Below are 21,494 nucleotides of genomic sequence, written 5' to 3'. Positions count from 1 at the left end.
GTGCCGGGGCTCTGAACTGCCAGGCCCTGAGGTGCCGGGGCTCTGAACTGCCAGGCCCACAGTTGACAAGGCTATGAACTTCCAGGCCCGGAGGGGCCGGGGCTACGAACTGCCAGGCCCAGAGTTGACGAGGCTCAGCCCTGACACAAATTAGGCACTGAGCAGCCCCCATTCACTCCCACCCGTCCCACCCCCAGCCCCTGCAGCAGGGCTGCGTGGAGCCAGCTCTCACCTTGGAGCGGTCGGGGTCACAGAAATCCAGCAGCGTGTCACAGATGTGATAGCCCAGAGATTTAAGGTCCTCTGAAGTGAAGTGGGAGTCGCTCTTCCTGCCTGAAAGAGGGGCAGAGACACAAGCCGAAGGCCCTGGATTCACAGCACACCAGTCACATTCCCGGGATTTGCCCAGCAGAGGGCACACACAGCACCTTCCCCGGGCTGCTCTCCCTGCTATCGGGCCCTTTGGCGCCATGGCACTTTAGATCTCAATGCAGCCGTGTGAAAAAGTGGGGATTTTCTGTGATTTGTATGAACTATTGTAGCAGCCGCGGGGACTTCTGGACCTCATGCAGGAGAGTGGGGAACAGGGGCCATCCCTGTAGCAGGGCCTCCTACAATATGTCTTGCAACTGGAGAGAGAAGGGGCCCTAGCGAGGGAAAATTCATGCAGCGCACAGAAGGCCCAGGAGCAGACATACAACAAGGGAGCCCACAGAGAACCTTCTAACCCAGCGAGAGGGTCCTGCTCCTGCTTGCCTCAGTGGAATCAAATCTACTGCCACAGTGGCAGGGGCCCTATGAGATTCTCTGCTGGGTAGGGCCGGTCACCTACAAAATCTAGCAGCCAGACAGCAAAAAGAAACCAAACAGCAAAAAGAGAGGGTGGGTCTCTTCAAGCTGTGGAGGGAGCAAGAGGGCTGCAGGCTGGTACCACCCCAGAGGCTCTGGTGGTGCCAGCCCAACTGAGCTCCATCCCAGCTTGCTGAGGGGAATCAGGCGGATCTCCTGAAGGGCAGGGGACAGCCTTGTTCCAGCAAAACTCTCGTCTCCATCACCCCAGCTCCCTCCCGGCCCAGCTACATGCTGGCATAGTGCTGCCCTTACCCAGAGTTGAGCCGCTGAAGGTGGACTCCATGGTGTAGCTGTTGGGGATTCCCATCCTCCACATCACAATCCGGCCCGTCCCTTCTTTACTCTTCTGGACCTTAAACTTACAGCTGCGGAAAGAAAACTACAGCGCCCCGGGTGGCTCAGCACGGTGCCAGGGCAGAAAGAGATCCTGGCCGTACCCCAAGGTGGGACTGCTCCCGACAGACAACCCCTTTTCCAGGGCTCCCCACGGCCCAACCGGGGGGCTGTCCTCATTTCCCTTGGGGACATTATTCCACAGTCAGCAGCCCCCTCAGCATTAGGAAGCTTTTCCTGATATTCAGCCCATTCGTTCCTTGCACAGCACCATCCTGTTTCTCCTAATTCCTGTGCCTTCTGGCCACCCAACCCTAGCAGGCTGGGGTAGCGACACCGGCATTAAGATTTACTGTAACTACCCCTCCAGCACTAGCCTCTTAGCACAACCCGGTCCCTAGCGTCATTCTTGGAAACTGCTGAACAATTTTTGCTGAAACAATCCAAAAAATTCCACCCAAGACAGAGAGCTGCCAGGACAAGTTCCATCCCCAGCGGCTAAAGCTTGGAAAAATTATACCCAGCTGAAAACCAGGGGTTGGAACGGGACGGGTTTGGGAACCTCAACTTAGTGTACGTGGGCAAAGACGCTTCCTACAGAAACACTAGGGAGGGGATCCTGGCTCCACAAAGCCAGGGGGAGCTTTGCCACTGATGTCAGTGGGGCCAGCGCATCCCACGCTCAAAGATGGAAACTCTAAAGGTAGGAAGTGCCAGACTGAAGGTTGCCTGTGCACCCTTCACCCCGCCCCCAGTGCAGATTCAGTCCCTGGCTGTACACACAGTGGGAACTGGGAGACTGCAGGCTGCTTTTTCCACAGGAGCCCTGGCCCTAGGCAGGGCTGCCCAGAGGGGGGGCAAGTGGGGCAATTTGCCCCAGGCCCCGCAGGGGCCCCCACAAGAGTTTTTCGGGGCCCCTGGAGCGGGGTCCTTCACTCACTCCGGGGGCCCCAGAAAACTCTCGCGGGGCCCGGGCCCCCAGAGCTTCTTCCGCTCCGGGTCTTCGGCAGCAATTCAGCGGCGGGGGGGTCCTTCCGCCCCGGGACCCACCGCCGAAGTGCCAGGTCGTCGGTGGCAATTCCCGCCGCCGAAGACCCCAGGCCCCCTGAATCCTCTGGGCAGCCCTGGCCCTAGGTCCCTCACTCTTGTGCTCTCGGGGAGCCTGCGCTGTGCACTATAGGTGCAGCTCTGTTGTGCCCCAGAACAGAGCACCAAAGCCTTCCTGGCTCCATGATGTGATTCCCCCCCCACCCTCCAACAGCCGGCACCTTGCAGCCAGGTCCCCACCCAGCCCATGGTGGCCAGTGAGGGGCTCCAAGAGTGGAGAGGATGCTTCTCCTCTGGGCAGGGGATGGGAGGGATAGCTCAGTGGTTTGAGCATTGGCCTGCTAAACCCAGGGTTGTGAGTTCAATCCTTGAGGGGGCCATTTTGGGAATGGGGGTTAAAAAAAAACCAACAACAACTGTCTGGGGATTTGTCCTGCTTTGAGCAGGGGGTTGGACTAGATGATCTTCTGAGGTCCCTTCCAACCCTGATATTCTATGTAGAGAAGGGCTGTGGGGAGCCCCTTCCCCTCCTGTGGGCTGCTCCCACACCCACCTTGTCAGGGGCGTTCTTGCTGAGCATGAGTGGGAAGATGCGCTCGTGGAGCCGCTGGGCAGGAGCGCTCTTGTTGTTGCAGCCGTACATGAAGACATTGTTCTTGCGGCTGTGCCCATGGAAGTCACAATACAGCAGAACCTCCCGCTCCTCCAGGACTCTGCACCAAGGAAGAAATCCTGAGCCAATTACACGCATAGTACGGATGCATGTATGTAATCAGACATGGGCCACGGACCGTATCACAGACGCCTGCTCGATTCAGGAGGAAACGCTGCACAGAGCTACATAAAATCTGTCCCATGGGGATGACGCTTCTCAGGCCTGGGCTCCGCAAAGTTTATTCTGGTGAAGTTTGTACACAGCCAGTTTTGAGCTGCAAAAATGTGTGCAAGGGAAGAGTTCTGCTTCAGAAGTCATTCAGGGTATGTCTACACTGCACTGAGACTCCCGTGACCGGCAGGGCCGGCTCCAGCTTTTCTGCCACCCCAAGCAGCAAACAAAAACCGAGTGGCGGCACTTCGATGGCAGCTCAATCGCGCCACTTCTTCGGCGGCGGGTCCTCCCTCTCTTCCTCTTCGGCGGCAATTCGGCGGCAGCTCAAAGAGGAAGAGAGGGAATGAGGGACCCGCTGCCGAATTCCTGCTGAAGACCCAGCCGTGCTGCCCCGATACCGGACGGAGTGCCGCCCCTTTGAACTGGCCGCCCCAAGCACGAGCTTCCTACACTGGTGCCTGGAGCTGGTCCTGGTGACTGGCTTGTTCCAGCTCACTCAGGCTTGCAGGGCTTGGGCTAAGGGGCTGTTTAATTGCAGCACAGACATTATATAGTCCATACTAACGGATCTCAATTAGAGACTCGCATTGATTGAGAGTTGCCAACTACCTGCCCCAGCTACCTCATCGTATGAATCTGGCGTAGTGGCCTCCTGCTGTCCTTTTTATACTGCATAAGAAACATTAATCCTGCTCTAGTGCAGCCTTACGTTTTGTGTATATTTCATCCTAGCCCAATTATCTATTTCAAATCAGAAATGACAGATGCTAAAAGCTAATAAACTGAAAATGAAAGCCTGCTTTCTCTCTGTTAAATCCTGCTTGTTTTAGAGAACCCTAGTCAATTCAGGAAACACCCGCTACATTCTGTCGTTTGGGGCTGAGGTTACAAAGACGTATTTCATTTTTTTAAAGTAAATTAGTAAAGGTGACACTTGTGCTGGGATCTGTTAATAAAACTGGACAAATGGCGCAAAAGGGAACCTGACTGTGAATTCAGAGCTAATGGGAAATTTGAGCAGTTATCACATTTGATGCAAAAGTGAAGTGGTATCATTTGAGAATCACCACAGAATAACTAGGGAGAGGAGAGAAGCTTCTGGGTTAGAGGGGACTCCGGGAAACACAATAATTAATAATAAATCCTAGCTTTTATCCAGCACTTTTCACCAGTAGCTCTCAAAGCGCTTTGCAGAGCAGGGCAGTCTCATTCCCCATTTTTACAGGTGGGGAAACTGAGGCACAGAGAGGGGAAGTGACTTGCTGAAGGTCACCCATCAGGCCAGTGGCAGAGCCAGGAATAGACCTGAGTCGCAGACCAGTGCTCTAGCCACTAGGCAGCACTGCTTCTCTAAAAGTAGAATTCAGTTAAAAATTGGCAGACCCACATAGCAGCACTACTGACATTCGTGACAGTTTACACCAGCGGACCACCTGGCCGCTGAGTTCACATACAGCTGACCAGCCATGGGTAGGTTTGCTACAGTTTCACATTATAAAATTTCTATTCTTCTTTTTTTTTTTTTAATTAGGGAACACACAAAATTAAATTCAAAGAACATTACTAAGGCTGCAAAGTCAAGTGGAGAAAAGTGAGGAGATGCCAGAATTAAACCTGCCTGTGCAACCTTAACTCTGCCCCCCTTGTGCATCTATAATTACATGATCGCATGCTGGTTTTTCCACAGGACTCCTGCCTCATTCAGTGCACAGGACTGTGCATTCAGGCCTATGCAGTGAAGGAGGCTGTTGTCTGTAGCACCCTACCCCATTTGCTGCAGATGTTTGCGTGTGAGGCAGGGGACTGCGGGAAGGAAAAGGAGAGTCTTGCAAAGGAGCTGGATTCTCCCTGGCTGGGGAAGCCACTTTCACCAGCGTTTCTGCAGGGGATCATTAACTGCATGTTCTCCATGTTCTGGTTGTCCAGACGGGGACACCTCAGGGCTAGTTTTTTAGCGAGCTGGGCACTCGCGCTGCCACGGTTTGTCAGAGGGAGCTGTGGGTGCTCAGCTCGAGTTGAGCTGACGACCGGTTTTGCCCATATTGGCCTTCATCTCTGTGTGCCTCTGTTTCTCCATTTGTAAAATGAGGGTGACAGCACCACTCGCCAGAGAGACGTGAAGGTAAATTCATTACAGTTTGCAAGGCCCAGCGATGCGCATAACAGAACACGGGTATGCAAGGCCACCTCAGCAGTGTGCCCCTTTGTGAGTTTGCATTTTCGATAACAACCTTAACTGAGGCCTTTCCTTGGTTGAGACTGAGTGACTTTGCAGCATTAATAATCGTCTCTTAACTTGGAGGGTTATGTGTGCGCTCGCTCTCTATAATGGTCCCTCACTCTTACCTAGCACTTTCCATCTGTAAACCTCAAAGCACTTTACAAAGGGGGGGGGGGGGTCAAGATCATTCTCCCCATTTTACAGAGGAGGGAACTGAGGCACAGAGGGAGGAAATGATTTTGCCCAAGGATATTCAGCAGGCTAGTGACAGAACCAGGAATAGAGCCCAGCTCTCAAGTCCCGGTCCAGTGCTCTACCACTAGGCCACACTGCCTCTAATCAATGGCGTTCTCTTTATGGCGCTACGTTATGGTGGCCAGCGGCTCTGTGCTACACGCCAAGGTCAACGAGCCCTGCTCCTCACCTCTGGATCATGCTCCGGGTGTGCCAGATGCAAGGGAAGGACTCCTTCAGGACGGTCCGATAGTTGCGGTTGAGATCTCTCCCGGCCAGCGAGCAGCGGTAGTTCCCCACGATCACCCCGTCTGGATTGAGCATGGGCACCACCTTGAATATGAAGAGCTCGCGGAGGAGCTGGGCGTCAGGGGAGTCGCTCAGGATGAAGTCTAGGAAACCCCTCATGACCCACGAGCCGTTGGTCTCCCCAGGGTGCACCCTGGCGCTCAGCACCACAGCCTTCTTGGTGGCAGTGGCAGCGGGGTTTTGGGACGGGCTAGTGATGGTGAGAAGGTAGACGGTGTTGCTGGCCAGACTGCTGCACAGGACCCGCAGCTTGCAGTACTGCGAGCGGACCGGGTCGCTGGCCACTGCCAGCAGGTAGCGCTGCAGGTCCGAGAAGGTGTAGGGGTAAAAGTGGGCAAAGTAGCAGGTGTCCTGGTCATGGGGGAAGCACACCGTCCACGTGAGACAATACATCGCCTGGCCCTCCTCGGAGCTGCACCGGTAGTACCGGATGTCGCCCCCCTCTCTCCGCCAGCCCACGCCACGCGTCTGCGCGTCCCTCTGAGAGTACAGGAGCGGCTTCATCCCCATGCTGTACAGGCTCTTGCGCTTCATCAGGTTGACAATGGAGAAGCGGTAGGTGATGCCTTTCCTGGTGTTCCTGACCCGGAAGTAGAACCACTGGGTGTGCTTGCTGGTGTACAGGTCCACGCGCAGCGTCAGCTCGTACGCGTACGGGCCTCTGCAAGGAGGAAAGAGAAAGTAACACCCGGAGCAGCTTCTCCCTGCACACGCATCTGTGTGAAGGACAGGAAAGGCCACAGACAGACCTGCTCTGTGCACATCAGCAGCCGGGTTACTGGGCTCTGCTGCAGGGGTGTTAGATACTTTGATTCAAAAAGCATTCCCTAGTTACACCTGTGCTGCTGTGAAAACTGAGTTAAAATTATAAGCTACCACTCTAAATTTCAGGGAGTTTCCTGTTCCTGCTTGCAAGCTAGGGGATGCTCTATGGAAGTGTGCAATCTGGTCTTTCGGCAGTCAGTCAGCAGAGATCCAGCCTAGAGTAAGGAGGATGAGTTAGACCTCTCTGCCTTAGGGAGCAGCCGGCTTTGTCTCTCACTGCTTTTGCATTCTGGATTGTAAGCAATAAAGTCATGTTACATTGCAACTGCCCAACAAGAGGACTGATTTTTCTGTCCAGCGTCTCTTTGTGTAGGCCATGAACAAAGACCGAGATTCCCCGCATCCCTCAAGAGCGCGCTGCTCTGTGCTAGGGAACAGGTCTTTGTTCCTAGCATTCATTACATGCAATGATATGCAAAACGCTTCGTTAAAAGGACGTTCTTTAAATGGCAACTCCAGCACTAGATCATTAGGAAATACCAGCTTCACACATGCCCGAGCAATCTGACCTCTGCCCCATTATGGTACAGCCCGTAAAGGCACGAGCACCTGCTATTTTCCACACAGGATGACCCATCTCAGTCAGTGCATAGGATGGCTCCTAAGCTTCCCTTCCCATAGCCCCTCATGCACAGGACATGGTGGCAGAGGTACCGGGACTGTTCTGGTTGGCACAAAGTAGAGCAACTCCCAGGCTGCTCTAACCTGGGCCGGGACAGAGAATCCTCTTTCCCCCCTCATGGGCGCTGTGGGGGAGGGGAGCCTCTAGGCTCAGGCCTGGCCCGTCAAGCTCAGTTTCTGTTCCCCCAGGCTGGCAGAGGGGCTGGTGATGGGGCAGCCAAATCTCCTCCCTGTGATGCAGCAGGTAACCACTGGGGGAGCTGCAGCAGAGAAGGGACAGAGACTGCTCAGTGCACTCCCAAAGCTGGGGCAGGCAGCGCCCCCTCCCTGCTCCCTGGGATGGGGCTGACCCAAACACTTTGGGAACATCGTCCCAGTGAGGCACATCTTCAGTTCCTCTCCTAATGCCTACTTAACACAGCCGCCCCCCAGGGCCATCCCAGCTCCCCCTTCGCCTGCCCTCCACAGAGAGCCTGGACCGGGCACCCCGGCTTATCTGGAAAGCTCCCTCTCCCCTGCCTGCCGTGGACAGTCCCACGTCCTCTGCCCCCGCCCCCTCACTCACACTCGGACGGCCTTCTGGAGGTTCCCGCTCTCGAATCTGGATTCAAAGAGCAGGGTGGTGTCCTCTGGACCTTCCAAGCTGACGGCGGGTGATGTGATGGGCCCTCGTGCGCCTCCAATGCGGGAGCAGGTGAAATAGGAGCCTTTGGCCACTGCCGGGAGAGGAGATGCCCTTGTCACACCTACAGACGGCGCTAGACCCAGCTCCCTGCTCCCTGCGGCATGGCCCTTGTTCGGAATCCCACTGCCCTCCGATGCAGGGCAGGGAATTTGCTCTCACGGCGACTCAGGCTCTGTCCCAGTCCAAGGCAGGGAACCTCTGTGCTGCAAGTGCCCAAAGCACCCCCCACTACTGAGCAAACACCCCGCTGCAGCTGAACCTCTCCTGCTTCATGCCCTCTAGCCCTCAGGTATTCTTCCCCTACACACGAGACAGGCTCCTCACTGCCTTCGCTGGGCTCCGAGGGGGGCAGCCCGGAATCCCCACGCCATGATTAGGGAGTGCCAATAATAATGATCCCCTAGCTTTCCATCCACAGATCTCAGAGCTCCTCACAAAGCATGTCAGTATCACTATCCCCATTTCACGGAGTGGGAAACGGGCACAGGGAGGTGACGTGACTTGCCCAAGGTCACCCAGCAGGCCAGGGAACAGAACCCAGGTCTCCTGAGTCCCAGTCCAGTGCTCTGTCTGCTGGGAGATGCTGCCTCTCTTGCTCACGCTCGCTGCCGGGATGAGAGTGGATGGCGGTGTGCCAGTATCACGTTGGCCCCCGCTCTCAGGATTGGAGAGAGCGCAGAGCGATGGAGGCAGAGCGTGGGCCTGCTGCCGTGCCCATCTCCACGGCTTGGCCTGCACGCAGCCAGGGCAGGATTGCGAGCCTGGTCTGAGCATCTGCCCCATGGGCTGCAGGAAATGGGACTTACGTACCAGGCCCAGAAACATCCCTGTTATGATGTGTCTGCACCAGGGATATATCTACACAGCAAAAAATACCCACAGTGACGAGTCTCAGAGCCCGGGTCAAGCGATTTGGGTTTGTGCCACGGAGCAGTGTAGATGTTCCCGCTCGGGCTGGAGACGAGCTCCCAGACCCTCCCCCCTCGCCAGGTTTCACAGCCCAGCTCCAGCCCAAGTGGGGACATCTACACTGCTGTTTTTAGCCCCGAAGCGTGAGCCCCACAAGCCCGAGTCAGGAGACCCAGGTTCTGAGATTCACTGCTGCGGGGCTTCTTCTCGCTGAGTAGACGTACGCTAAGAGCCCCGAGCCCATGAGGCAGCACTGCTCCATGAAGGATTGTGTGTGGCCACGACTCACTGGAGCACTAGGTTCAGCACTGAGCAGCTGCCAGGCCTAAGGGCCAGCTCCCAAAGATGGCCACACTTAGGCTTGGTCCACACTTTAAAGTCACATGGGCGTAGCTACGGCAGTCAGCGGCGGGAGAAAACCACAGCCCTGCCCGACATAGCTGTGCCGACAACAGCAGTGACACCGAGGGAAGATGGCTTCTGCCGACACAGCTAATGTTGTTTGGGGAGGGGGTGTTCCTGCACCGACAAAAAAACTCCTTCTGTTGGGGTAGGCTACACCTCCGCTAGGGGGCTACACGTGCATAGCTACGCTGGCATAGGCTCTAGCATAGACATAGCCAAAGGGTATGTCCCTAGTGGAGCTGGAGGTGTAATTTCCACCCCGGAGAGCGGTACCCATGCTAGTGCGGATCACACCTCCAGCTCCAGTGTAGATGTACCCCAAGTTCCCACTGTTAGCTCGGGCATGTCACACAGGGTAGCTCTAAGCTGGGCACAAAAGGCTTAGGGAGAGTTCACTGGGAGTGGGTGTCCAAGAGCCGCAGAGGCGGTAAAGAACACCCTACGTGCCCACGGGAACCATCGTGAGTGCCCTAGGGGACACCCGTCTGCTGCCCAATCTCAGCCTCTCTCCTAGGGGACGGTTAGAAAACCAGTAAGAGACTTGGGCCCTGCTAACTGGAGGCTGCTGGGCAGTGACTCGTGGCCATTTCCTATCTCACAGATCCAGCAAGCCTCTTCTGAGCTGAGATCTCCAGAATTTGCCTCCTGCTGCAGGACAACAGAGCAGAATTCAACTCCTCGACAGAGACACATGAGGCTGTGGGATCGTTCCTGTAGGAAAAGGGTGGGAGCCACACTGCCAGGGACATTTGCTGCTAGAAAACATAGCACAGGGAACACTCCTGTGTTGGGACCTCTGGGTCTTTCGCACCCCAGGGGTGATCTGGGGATGGGGCGTGCTCTACCAAAAGCCGGCGTTCAGCCATTTATAGAGACCTCAGCCGCTGAGATCTAGCCCTCTGAAGTTTTATGGTTTGACCAATGATTTCCCAATTAACACCCAGTTAGCTTCATGGGGCTTTGGGTCTGGCCCTGGGTTATTTTCATGTCTCACATGCTGGAGATGAGAATTGCGTAGAGCAAGACTTCCTGTGTGCGGCCAGAGCCCCCGAGCATTTCACATGAAAACATGGAGCTCTCGTCCCACTCTGTTGGGACCGGAGAGGAAACGACGCCTTGTAGCCAGTGTTCTCAGAGACCAGCCAGGCGCGGCTCAGCCCTGCCCCAGAGCCAGCCTGAAAGGGGCTTTACAGACTCCTGGATTCCACGCCCAGATTATCAGTGTTGTTAGTGCATGAGCACATACCTGTCTTTATGTGATAGACCACGGTTCCTTTCTCCTCCCCCACAATTAGTGGGGCCGGCTCGTTTCCTGTGGGCTGATAGAATGGCTCCGGTTCAGACGGCACCCACTCTGAGGAGACAGGGGAACGGTTCCAGTTATTATTGCAGGGGTTTCAGATGGGAACCTCCCCCACAGAGTAAAGAAAAGTGCTCTCCTGAAAAGAGCTCTGAAGTCCCTGTGCCATGTAGTAATAGAGGGAAAGGCATGGCCCTCCCCACATGCTCATTCCCAGCTAGCAGGGGCAGCTCTATGTATTTTGCTGCCCCAAGCATGGCAGGCAGGCGGCTTTCGGCGGCACGCCTGCGGGAGGTCCGCTGGTAACGCGGATTCGGCATCATGCCTGCGGGAGGTCCGCCAGTCCCGCGCCTTCGGCTTACCCGCCGCCGAATTGCCGCCGAAACCGTGGGACCGGCAGACCTCCCGCAGGCATGCCACCCTCATGGCGACTGGCAGGCTGCCCCCCCAGGCACGCGCTTGGTGCACTGGTGCCTGGAGCCGCCCCTGCCAGCTAGTGTCCTCTCTTCCACACCGACAAGCCGGGGTCCCTGTGATTTGTAATAGTCCAGTGGGGGGGGTCTGTGTTGGGAAGGAGGCTGACTGGGTATAGTAAATCTGCTCTGAAGGGGAAGCACCTGGGCAGTGACAGAGCAGCCTGGTTTCAGACCCAGCCAGTCCCCTTTTGAAGATGTGACAGTCAATCGTTCTCCAGAGTTTTAATGCCCTGTCTGCTCGCACCTTTCCTGGGTTGCATCTCCCAGACTCACCTGTGGGAAACGCCCATTTCAACTCCCCCACAAGAACGGGAGACCCCGAAGGGCCAACAAATACTGGCTGGAAAGTTCTGTGCAGAGAGCGCTGCTTGGACTGCTGCGGAGGCAGAGAATTCTGGGTAATGCTGGGCCTTAGTCACATCTCTCCCTAGCGCTGACCAGCCTCCCCGTGCCACAGAGCCCAGCTTAACCCAACATGAAACAATTCATCACACAGAGGGAGAAGTAGTCTGGTTTCCAGTGCCACGATTACTGTGCTAGGCCCCGCTGGCTGGCGGAGGCAGACACGGCACTCTGACCTCTGGGCACCACATTCCCTGGCAGGGACTGAAAAACGAAGTGGAGCCAGAGGAGAGAAGCAAGGGGAGCTAAGCAAATCCAAAGGCAGGGGAGTGTTCTGTCTACAAGCCACTGCTGGGTGGATCCATCCCGGAAAGGGGGGGAAGATTGAGGAGCAATGGGGCAAATGGCAGAAAGGGATGTGCTAGACTGAATGTTGGGGCGATGACAGCGAGATGCACTAGGCCATGGAACAGTCTGTAAGGAGAACGGGGGACGTCTCGGTGCTGGGGACTCTAACTAGACACAACGATGAGAGAGCAACGAATGGATCTCTTGACCAAAGCGCACCTGAACAGGTACAGGGTTTCAGCGAGGCTCTAGGGCTCTTTCAAGGGGGTGGAATTTTATTCTTCCCAAAGGAAGTGAAGGCTCGTGTGGGTGCCTTGTGGAATGAAGCCTGGCAGGTCTGTGCAGTTCGCTGGGCAGGGTTTCATGGGTTAATGTTAATGTTGCCATTAACGCAATTGACCAGGCTCCTGTGGGCTCACCACTCAAGTGTGAAGCCTCACTGCATTCTCCACTCTGTGGGGAACCCTGTAATTGCCCCAGGAGCTCCCAGACCTCCCAGAGAGCTCCTGATCCACGTGCTTACGTGACAGGTGCAATCCCACTTGCCCATCCCAAGTCAGACCCTCAAAATCATGAGATTGTCTTAACAATCATGACATTTGACAACCTCCTCCACTTGGGGCTCTTGTTATCTAACATCTGGTGTCAGCGCTGTCTGGGGTCACAGTCTAAAGCTTTTCTCTGCAACCATGAGGGCTATGAGCATCCTTTATTAAAATGAATGCTGAGCTTCTCATGCAGTCATGTGATTCCAGGAGCTGGAGCTTTAGGAAAGACACCATCCATTGCAGGAGCTGGTAACATTGCTAGTGCCAGACCCTGACGGGCTGGGGAGCTCCCGACAGCCCCACACGGGACAGGGGCAGTGACACACACGGGGCTCCAGTTACCGATGCCCTGACAGGCTGGGGAGCTCCCGATAGCCCCACACGGGAGAGGGGCAGTGACACACATGGGGCTCTGGTTACCAATGCCCTGACGGGCTGGGGAGCTCCCAGCAGCCCCACACGGGAGAGGGGCAGTGACACACATGGGGCTCTGGTTACCAATGCCCTGATGGGCTGGGGAGCTCCCAACAGCCCCACACAGGACAGGGGCAGTGACACACACGGGGCTCCGGTTACCGATGTCCTGACAGGCTGGGGAGCTCCCGACAGCCCCACACAGGACAGGGGCAGTGACACACACGGGGCTCCGGTTATCGGTGTCCTGACGGGCTGGGGAGCTCCCGACAGCCCCACACAGGACAGGGGCAGTGACACACACGGGGCTCCGGTTATCGGTGTCCTGACGGGCTGGGGAGCTCCCGACAGCCCCACACGGGACAGGGGCAGTGACACACACGGGGCTCCGGTTATCGGTGTCCTGACAGGCTGGGGAGCTCCCGACAGCCCCACACAGGACAGGGGCAGTGACACACACGGGGCTCCGGTTATCGGTGTCCTGACGGGCTGGGGAGCTCCCGACAGCCCCACACAGGACAGGGGCAGTGACACACACGGGGCTCCGGTTATCGGTGTCCTGACGGGCTGGGGAGCTCCCAGCAGCCCCACACGGGACAGGGGCAGTGACACACACGGGGCTCCGGTTACCGATATCCTGACGGGCTGGGGAGCTCCCGACAGCCCCACACAGGACAGGGGCAGTGACACACACGGGGCTCCGGTTACCGATATCCTGACGGGCTGGGGAGCTCCCAGCAGCCCCACACAGGACAGGGGCAGTGACACACACGGGGCTCCGGTTATCGGTGTCCTGACGGGCTGGGGAGCTCCCGACAGCCCCACACAGGACAGGGGCAGTGACACACACGGGGCTCCGGTTATCGGTGTCCTGACGGGCTGGGGAGCTCCCAGCAGCCCCACACGGGACAGGGGCAGTGACACGGGGCTCTGGTTACCGATGCCCTGACGGGCTGGGGAGCTCCCAGCAGCCCCACACGGGACAGGGGCAGTGACACACACGGGGCTCCGGTTACCGATGCCCTGACGGGCTGGGGAGCTCCCAGCAGCCCCACACGGGACAGGGGCAGTGACACACACGGGGCTCCGGTTACCGATGCCCTGACGGGCTGGGGAGCTCCCAGCAGCCCCACACAGGACAGGGGCAGTGACACACACACGGGGCTCCGGTTACCGATGCCCTGACGGGCTGGGGAGCTCCCAGCAGCCCCACACGGGACAGGGGCAGTGACACACACGGGGCTCCGGTTATCGGTTTCCTGACGGGCTGGGGAGCTCCCAGCAGCCCCACACAGGACAGGGGCAGTGACACACACGGGGCTCCGGTTATCGGTGTCCTGACGGGCTGGGGAGCTCCCAGCAGCCCCACACAGGACAGGGGCAGTGACACACACGGGGCTCCGGTTACCGATGCCCTGACGGGCTGGGGAGCTCCCAGCAGCCCCACACGGGACAGGGGCAGACACACACGGGGCTCCGGTTATCGGTGTCCTGACGGGCTGGGGAGCTCCCAGCAGCCCCACACAGGACAGGGGCAGTGACACACACGGGGCTCCGGTTATCGGTGTCCTGACGGGCTGGGGAGCTCCCAGCAGCCCCACACGGGACAGGGGCAGTGACACACACGGGGCTCCGGTTACCGATGCCCTGACGGGCTGGGGAGCTCCCGACAGCCCCACACAGGACAGGGGCAGTGACACACACGGGGCTCCGGTTACCGATGCCCTGACGGGCTGGGGAGCTCCCAGCAGCCCCACACAGGACAGGGGCAGTGACACACACGGGGCTCCGGTTACCGATGTGCTGGATTTGCTCCTTGATGACTTCGCACTCTACTGGCCAGCGTGGGGCCTGCAGGGGGCCTCTCGAGGTGGGCACAGCAAAGAGACCCCGTGGCTCCCGCAGGCGTGGAACCCCAGGGCCCTCAAGGTGATTGAACAGAAGCTGTTTGCTCTTGAGAAGTGCGGCCTTCAGCATGAGAGAACCTGCAAGGAGAACAGGAACAGGCACTAGGGACTCCGCAGAATGGTGCATGGCCGGACGCCCCGATTTCATGGGGCACACACACAGCAGAGCCTCGGCTCTGGCACTGCTAGGAAAAGGCTCGTGCAGCAGGACACAAACATACCTGGTGTCTCAGCAGCAGCAGCAGACTCTGCCAACCAGGCGGAGGTACAGTACCTGCCACAGCCAGCGGGCTATAGGAATACGCACCGCCCAGCGCTCCTGGATACGCACTGCCTAGGGCAACATCACCAGTGGGCTGGGACAACTGGTACCAGCTGCTCTTCAGTGGACGTAGCGGAGAGGGCCTGGCTGTGGCTCTGTGATTCAGGGCCACCCGGCCACAGCACACACCGGAGTTGCATGGGGGCAGCTCTAGCCTGGCTACCCACGGAAGGTCTCTCAGGGAGCATATCCCAATGGAGGATTAAGCCCGCTGGAGCATCCCTCTGCCTGCCCGGCCCTGGGGACTCCCTTCTCCCTTCCTAGGGCTCGGGGGAGCCGGCTGGCCTGAGTGTGCAGAGCCCCTGCAGCAGCACAGCGCCCCGGCATACATTCAAGGTGGCAGGGTTTGGCTTGCTCAGGAAACCTTAATTCTGACTCTCCTAGCTGGGAAGGGCTGCACTTTGCCACTGGACAGTGCGTGTCCATTGAGAAATGTATTCTCTTCAGCTGGCCACAAAGGGTTTGCCCCCCGTAAAGCCATTGTGCTCTATGCTTTGGGGGGCAGTAGCTCCCAGGGGCCCAGCCACAGCCCAGCACCCCGTTGTGCTGGATGCTGTGCAGACACAGAACAGTCCCGTGGCACAATACCACACTGCAGGCCAGCAGCCGACTCCCAAGCCCAGCGCTGGGTGCATTAGTAGTGTCGCCACCAAGTATCAGCTTTAATCTATTGTATTTTTAATGAACTTTCTATTAACAGGATCTCCAAAGCAGCTTTGCCTTTGGGGCGTTAAGCCAGAGGGTCATCCCTGCCCCCAGTCCAGTCACAAGGCGACAGCCAGGCCAGTTCCCACTGTGTGTTGCGAGGCCCTCACTGACAAGGAGGGAGTGCGGGCACGAGATGTGGGAATGAGCAGGGGACAGTGACACTGTTGTCAGCCCAGAGGCAATGGGCTCAAGGCATGCCAGGGGGAGTGGCGAGGCCTTACCTGCCAGAGAGCCAGCTGCAACCCACTGGCCGTTTCCCCAGGGTAGGGCTGGAGGGAGGCTGCTTTTGTGGGAGCAAGTGAACTTGCAGTTTAAGACAGAGATGGTGATGAACTTGCCCGCTGGAAGGAGGCTCCCAGAAGCGAACCCAAGGCTAAGCCTGGCCACACTCACCCAGGACCGGACCATGCAGCTGGGGTACAAATCCCAACTGGATCCTGCTACCTGAAAAAGGTCTCTGGGAGGGACAGTGGGGCATTGCTGGCTCCAATGGCAACCCGAACAAGCCAGGTGAGTGAGGAAGAAGTGGGCTCCTGGTTGGGTCATCCTGACAACAACCAAACCACTGATTCCCCCCTTTCCCTTGGCCAGTCAGACAGCACAGAGCAGCCAGCTGAGCAGGGGACGACACCCACTAGCATGAGCTACAGAACCAGAGAACAGTGCCTGTCTGCTCAGACTAGGGTGACCAGATGTCCTGATTTTATAGGGACAGTCCTGATTTTTGGGTCTTTTTCTTATATAGGCTCCTATTACCCCCCACCCCCGTCCCGATTTTTCACACTTGCTGTCTGGTCACCCTAGCTCAGACTGCAGCTCCTGATGGACTGCGAAGCTCCACAGGCCAAGCTGGCCGCAGAACAGAGCCTTTTTCCAAAGGGGTTTCTTTTTACTTTTGGAGTCTTTTCTAGGTTAACTGTGGGGATGCCTGCAACTAACTAACTGTTTTTACCTAACCTTCCCGCATGCATATGTGTGTGAAGTAATTGCACCATGCTGCTAAGTCCATATTAGAAAGTCATTACACCTGGATTTACCTAACTCCTAAGCAAGCTGGCCCAGATCTCACTATGTCACCCTGGCTCTTTGCAGGTGTTAGCGAAAACCACTCTGCCTGAGAAGGGAACCTGGGGGCTGGCCCCATTGCACTGACAGGAAGTGGAGAGATTAGCTGGGGGGGAGAAAGCTAAGCAAACCATTGCATTCTTAGTGCTTCAAAGAGAGGCAGCAGAATTTCTAGGGCTAAGAAGGAGGCTGCTCTATCTGGGAGAGTCCGAGGGTCTGTGGATAAGGGTCTGTGGATAAGGCTGTGCTCGTCTGGTTGCATGATGTGGCTGACTGCGATCATGCAAGGATTTGATCAATTGTTGATCTCAATCTAGTTTCGTGTCACAGTTATTCATTCCCACTTATGCTATTGGTAGTTCCTTGATGAAGCCATCAGATCCCCACTGGAACCCCCGTTCGATTGCTGCATTGGTGAGCGTTGCAGGGAAGTACAGCAAATTCGTTAGCTTTAGGTTTTCTTCTTTGTGTTCTCAGTAAAAGTCATAAAAAGGACAGCGGGTTGGTTTTCTCTCACTGAATGGCTGGGAGGCCCAAACAACATTATAAAGGTATCTGAGAGTCATTAACCTACACCAGAATTGAACCCCATTACCGCTACACAAGTGCTCTGGGATATACGGTAGCCATTCTTTGCCAAACCTCCTAAATAGGGTAGACAAGATTTCACAGCCTTGATCGATCTACAGGGAAAAGACAGGCAGAAAATACTGGGTCTTCTTTATGACCTGCCCAAGGAAGGGCCCCTGCCACTGCCCCCACCTTTGCAGATCCCCTTTATAAAGAAACCCTCACTAGAAAAGGGGACAGTGCAATACTGGGGTGAGATCTGGACCTCTGCAACTCTGGATTTTATACAATTTATTCTCCACTCTCCTAGGGCAACCATCCACCTCCCCAGCAGCCCACTAACAGGCCATTCCCTCTCAGCTCGGATAGACTCTGTGTTACAACAAATCCCGTATCTGGGGAGGTTTCTCCCAGCTCTTCAGGGGACACCAATTGCTCTTCCCCAGATGCATGGTCTTGCAAAGCTTTCAAGCAGCGCTAGCTCACTCTGATGTCAGCTGTTCCTTTACTTAGCCAAGGTGCAATCCCCAGCAGTGTGTTCTATGAAGTGATGTTCATAACCTCTGGGTGAGGGTTGCTCCATGGTTCCCCAGCTAGCCCACTAACATGGGTGTTTACAGCTCACCCGTTTGCTGTGGACCCAATCCTCCCCTCCGCCCCGCCCCTGCTGTCTCTTTCCAACCTAACGCAGCCCCTGAGTTGCAGAGAGCGGCTGAACTGAGCCACTGGCTGTCATGGCCAAAGGAAACCCAGCTCCTCACGCTGAGTAGCTCACTCACAGATCAGCTTCTTCTTGTTATCCTGAAGGGAATCGCGGTTGGATCCTCCGCTCTCCTGCTCCAGCAGAGAGTCTGAGCTCTTTGGCCTGTGCTCTCGCAGCACGAGGGAGCTGCTTTCTGCAGTTTTCTCCTCATCTAGGAAGGGATGTTGTTGTCAGTGCTGGGAAGCTCCTTTTCTTGGGACATTTAAAGCTAGCCTGGCCACCGGGCTGTAGGGAACGATCCAGCACTGCTCCTGGGGGGTGGGCCAGATTGCACCCAACCTATAGCTACCCTGCCTCTGAGCACTAGGGAGAGAAGGGCTGGTGGCTGTAGGATCCTCTCAGGGGATCTCAGTCATTTAACATGAAAAGGCTAGCCAGCCGCTGGGAGCCGGAGGAGGCACTCTGCCCCACTGAGAACGAGCCCCTGGTCCCATGGCTCCCCACAGGCCCAGAAAGAGCCTGCAGTTACTAGATGCTTGAATACTAGCCAAGGCTTATTCTGGCAATACAGGGAGCTAGGTGATCGGAGACTCAGTCGTGTCTCGGGAGCAGAGGATTGGGTTCAGCTCCCGCCAGGGTGCAGACTTCGCTCCAGAGCTGCCAGCCTTCAAGCGAGACAGTAGGATCACAGCCCACTCCACAAGCACACGGGTCTGCCTGCTCCAGCACCAGCCTACCAGAGAGGTTAAAGGCAAAAAGGACCATGCTGCACTGATCCCCTTCTAACAGCACTCTGCCCAGCCAGTATCACGCACTGCGGCCCTGGGAACGCAGCCAGCGGCCTGTTCTCCTTTGGGGGGGTCTCCGTACAGCGACGGGGGAGGGAAAACATTTGAAAATAAAGGCACCTCTGTAAACTGCCTAGCTCTTCAGTTGACAATGTCCCCTTCCCACAGCTGTCCCAGCATGCTGTGCCCAGTGCAGGATGGCAGTCTAGAGGGAAGGGGGGTGAAACCCAGAGGGATCCAGTGGGCTCTGAGTCATTGGTTGCTGACCAGTGAAACATCCTGGGCCGGTGAACAGCAAGCTGCCCCAGCTGCTCTTACCTCGGAAGTAGCCGTAGTACTGGAGGTGGTGATGCATGAAGCTCTCGTAGGGGTCTGCAAGCAGCTGGGGAAGGAAAGGGAAGGGTAAGCGAGAGCCAGGCCCCCAGGCCTGTAGATACACAGGAATTTAATGAACAAACAGGTCAGAGTGCACACGGCCAATCCCTTCTAGGCACAGTCCCCCAGTGCCTGCCCCTTCACCTGTGCCTGTCCACCCCTGATGCCACCCCTTTTGCCTGGGGCCCCCACTGCTCCGCTCTCCTTGTTGCAGTCCCCAATGGCATGGCCCCATAGGCGGAAAGGATCCCAGTCTCCCCGCTAGGCCCAGTTCAGCAGGGCTGGGCTCTGCACTAACCTCAGGGGTTGGCTCCTGGGCTGGACTCATGACCATCAGCGGTGACAGCTCTGAGGGACACTAGGGGGAAGCACAGAAACCAGTCACCAAGGGGGCTGGAAGGGACCAGAAAGCCCCCAGTCCCTGACCAGACACACACCAGGCCTCCCATTCTACCCCTCTCTCCCTCACTCCATGAGGTGAAACCCAGCTCTGCACTCCCCCACCCCCCGCCCCACCCCTCACCAGCTCTCTAGACCCTGAGAAACCATCCCAAACCAGGATCCAGGGCAGAATCCTCAGAGTGGAGGGCAGGTTCCCAGAGATGGGGCGTATCTGCCAGGTTATCAATGATGTACACACCCCACGCTGCTCATCACGGCCAACGCCTGCCCCACGGGGCTCTGTGCTCCAGGGGCTCCAGCACCTCCGCTCTGCACCCCCAGCACCACTTATCACAGCCCTCACCTGCCCTATGGGGCTGTGTGAACCCAGTGCCCGCTCTGTACAGGGCTGCTCCGCAGGCAGCTGACGGTGTGGAGCCAGGGCTGCACTGGAATCACAGGCCATGGGTCCTGAGGCAGTCAGACGGCATATGGAAAACAGCACAAATGGCTGTAGGGACACCCCCCCCCTCACTCCTTGCAGCTCAGACTGCCCCCAAGCTCCCCCTGCTCTAGAGCCCAGACTGCCACTGATCTCCCCCTGCTCTAGAGCCCAGACTGCCCCCGAGCTCCCCCTGCTTTAGAGCCCAGACTGCCCCCGAGCTCCCCCTGCTCTAGAGCCCAGACTGCCACTGATCTCCCCCTGCTCTAGAGCCGAGGCTACCCCCAAACTCCCCCTGCTCTAGAGCCCAGACTGTCCCTGAGCTACCCCTGCTCTAGAGCCCAGAACTCCCTGTTCCCCCTGGTCTAGAGCTCGAACCCCCCCGGTCTAGAACACAGACCTCCGCCTCCCTCAGGGCTCCCCCGGTCTAGAGTCCAGATTCCCCCCGAGCTCCCCCTGCTCTAGAGCCCAGACCCCCCCACCCTGCTCTAGAGCCCAGACCTCCCACCTCCGAACTCCCGCTGCTCTAGAGCCCAGACCCCTCCCCGCTCTAGAGCCCAGACCCCCTCGAGCTCCCGCTGCTCTAGAGCCCAGACCTCCCCCCCCAGAACTCCTCCTGCTCTAGAGCCCAGACCCCCCCACCCTGCTCTAGAGCCCAGACCCCCTCGAGCTCCCGCTGCTCTAGAGCCCAGAGGCCCCACCTGACCTCCCCCCCCGAACTCCTCCTGCTCTAGAGCCCAGACCTCCCCCCCGCGCCCCTCACCGCAGCCTCCCGCCCTGCTCCGGGCCTCTCCTCGTGCCGGGACGCGGTAACCCAGCAACAGGCAGTGGGCGTGGCTCCAGAGAAAAGCTCTCTCCTCATTGGTCCATCCATGTGGCCCCGGTAAGAGCCAATGGCGGCGCCGGGTGAAATCGAAGCCTCCCTCCGCGCTCCTGGGCTCGCTCAGCGCCAGCCCCGCCCCCCGGCCTGGGGAGACCCCCCCCCCCCCCCATGTACCCGCTGGGCGGGGCCGGCGCCGTGTCTGTATGGACCGGCCACGCTGCGTGTAGAGACTGGGCCCTACTGCCCTCGGCACCTGCACATTTGTGAATGGGGCGAGTCCTACTGCCCCATAGCCCCGCACCTGTGTGCATGTAGAGACCGGTCCATACTGCTCCCAGCGCCCCAGGGACCTGCACACGTGATTCTGCGGGGAGTGGGCTGCTGGTATTAATTTAGGTGGAATATAGGGGCTAACGGTGTTAACATAATCGAGTCCATAATCATTGTTAAACATGCAAAGCTTGGGATACGCAGACTTTAGGCTGCTTAGCACCATCGTGCACAGTATTAAAAATCCTTTAAACTTCAATTAAAAAAAAAGGAAAAGGAAAATCACTTAAAGCCTTTCCAACGGGAAGTATTAAATAAGGCTTTTATTTTCACCAGCCTTCCTCCCTTCCCCTTGAGCTGCTGAGAGTTTTCAGAAGGAAAAGCCCCTGTTCGACAGTATTAAAGACGCCCAGACCTGACCTTTTGGAGCCAAGAGAAGAAG

General features: G+C 57.3%; 1 protein-coding gene across 1 annotated transcript in view; it reads right to left on the bottom strand.

Annotated features, from left to right (window-relative positions):
• Window positions 1-20,754, bottom strand: part of AGBL2 (AGBL carboxypeptidase 2) — a 28,800-nt gene extending 8,046 nt beyond the window's left edge. The window contains exons 1-12 of the mRNA XM_045015930.1: window positions 20,723-20,754; window positions 19,777-19,988; window positions 19,435-19,494; window positions 19,080-19,143; window positions 18,050-18,184; window positions 14,495-14,683; window positions 10,517-10,624; window positions 7,837-7,987; window positions 5,707-6,486; window positions 2,786-2,945; window positions 1,105-1,231; window positions 233-333 (exon numbers count right to left, since the gene is read on the bottom strand). Coding sequence (XP_044871865.1) covers window positions 233-333; window positions 1,105-1,231; window positions 2,786-2,945; window positions 5,707-6,486; window positions 7,837-7,987; window positions 10,517-10,624; window positions 14,495-14,683; window positions 18,050-18,184; window positions 19,080-19,143; window positions 19,435-19,494; window positions 19,777-19,983 — 2,082 coding nt within the window. The 5' untranslated portion in view covers window positions 19,984-19,988; window positions 20,723-20,754. The remainder of the gene's footprint in view (window positions 1-232; window positions 334-1,104; window positions 1,232-2,785; window positions 2,946-5,706; window positions 6,487-7,836; window positions 7,988-10,516; window positions 10,625-14,494; window positions 14,684-18,049; window positions 18,185-19,079; window positions 19,144-19,434; window positions 19,495-19,776; window positions 19,989-20,722) is intronic.
• Between the last annotated feature and the right edge of the window lie 740 nt (window positions 20,755-21,494).

The sequence above is a fragment of the Mauremys mutica genome, chromosome 4 (assembly GCF_020497125.1).
Source record: "Mauremys mutica isolate MM-2020 ecotype Southern chromosome 4, ASM2049712v1, whole genome shotgun sequence".
Lineage (NCBI taxonomy): Eukaryota > Metazoa > Chordata > Testudines > Geoemydidae > Mauremys > Mauremys mutica.
Note: the sequence above shows the minus strand (reverse complement) of the source record. Positions and strands in the feature narration are given on the sequence as shown.